Here is a 1,759-nt window from a genome sequence, read left to right as displayed (position 1 = left end):
TAGTTTCTTGGCATCGTTTCAAGACAAGAGTTAGATGGTTTAAGCAAGTATTGAAACTATCACCAAAGACAGAGAAATCATCCATAAAAACCTCTAAGAATTTTTCAACCATATCTGAGAAAATGGAAAGCATACACCTTTGAAAAGTAGCTGGGGCATTGCACAATCCGAATGGCATTCTTCTATAAGCAAAAACTCCAACTGGACATGTGAATGAAGTCTTTTCTTGGTCCTTTGGGTCCACCACTATCTGATTATACCCAGAATATCCATCCAAGAAACAATAATAAGCATGGCCAGCCAACCTTTCGAGCATTTGATCAATGAAAGGAAGTGGGAAATGATCTTTGCGTGTGGCATCATTCAGCCTTCTATAGTCAATACACATCCTCCACCCTGTCACAGTTCTAGTTGGAATGAGTTCACTTTTCTCATTAATAATGACTGTCATCCCTCCTTTCTTTGGTACCACTTGGACTGGGCTTATCCACGAGCTATCGGAAATAGGGTATATGATTCCTGCATTCCATAATTTCATCACTTCCTTCTGGACGACCTCCTTCATTGCAGGGTTAAGTCTTCTCTGAGGTTGAATCACTGCTTTGGAATTGTCTTCCAAAAGAATCTTATGCATGCATACTGTGGGGCTGATGCCCTTCAGGTCATCAATTGTCCATCCTAAGGCATCCTTGTGAGTCCTGAGAACATCCAGAAGCTCTCCTTCTTCTTTCTTTGTCAAAGACGAGTTGATGATCACTGGGAGGCTTTCTGAAGTGCCAAGAAATGCATATTTGAGATGAGAGGGTCATGGCTTCAGTTCTTGTTTCCGTACTTCTTCCTTCCTGTCCTGTTTCTCATCTTCAATGAAGGTCTCAGCCACTTGTTCTTCTGTTGCACCTTGATTTCCTTCTTCCTCCTGAGAACTTTCTTCCAGTATTTCTTCCACCAAACTCTCTATCATATCCACTTTGACATAATCCTCTTGCTCAGGGATGTTTTGCATTGACTTGAAAACATTTATGATCATTTGTTCATCATGGATTCTGAAGATTATCTCTCCTTTTTCTACATCAATGATGGCTCTTGCTGTGTGTAAAAATGGCCTTCCCAAAATGATAGAGTCACTTCCTTCCTCTTCAGTATCCAAAATCACAAAATCTGCTGGGAAGATAAATTCCCCAATCTTCACCAACAAATTTTCCACAATTCCATTAGGTGTCTTAATGGATCTGTCAGCCATAACTAATGACATCCTGGTGGGTTTGAGCTCTTCTATATCAAGCTTTCTCATCATTGAAAGAGACATTAAATTGATGCTGGCACCAAGGTCACAGAGAGCTTTGTTGAGATTTGTTTTTCCAATGGTGCACGACACTACAAAACCCCCCGGATCTTTGAGTTTTGGTGGAATACCTCGTTGAATTACGGCGCTGCATTCCTCAGTGAGTAATATGGTTTCCTTCTCAAGCCAACTTCTTTTCTTATTGATGAGCTCCTTCAAAAATTTTGCATACAAAGGCATCTGCTCAAGTGCTTCAGCTAGAGGGATATTGATTTCCAGCTTCTTGAAGGTTTCAAGGAATTTGTGGAAATGTTGGTCCTTAACCTCTTTATTGAATCTTTGAGGATATGGCAATGGAGGTGTGATGCTCTTTCCTCTTTGCTGCTGTCCTTGAGTCTTTTCCTTTGGGCTATGTGGCTGGTTCTCCTGTTCTTTGAGTTTCTCATTGCTTTTGGTTGGCACCACAACTTGCTCCTT

The 1,759-nt window shown here is 41.0% G+C and overlaps 1 protein-coding gene across 1 annotated transcript; it reads right to left on the bottom strand.

The window, feature by feature from the left end:
* Positions 1–805: 805 nt before the first annotated feature.
* On the bottom strand, positions 806–1,522 carry LOC130939760 (uncharacterized). Its single transcript, XM_057867840.1, has one exon. The coding sequence runs from the start codon at positions 1,520–1,522 to the stop codon at positions 806–808; it is 717 nt and encodes a 238-aa protein (XP_057723823.1).
* Between the last annotated feature and the right edge of the window lie 237 nt (positions 1,523–1,759).

The sequence above is a fragment of the Arachis stenosperma genome, chromosome 7 (genome assembly GCF_014773155.1).
Source record: "Arachis stenosperma cultivar V10309 chromosome 7, arast.V10309.gnm1.PFL2, whole genome shotgun sequence".
Lineage (NCBI taxonomy): Eukaryota > Viridiplantae > Streptophyta > Magnoliopsida > Fabales > Fabaceae > Arachis > Arachis stenosperma.
Note: the sequence above shows the minus strand (reverse complement) of the source record. Positions and strands in the feature narration are given on the sequence as shown.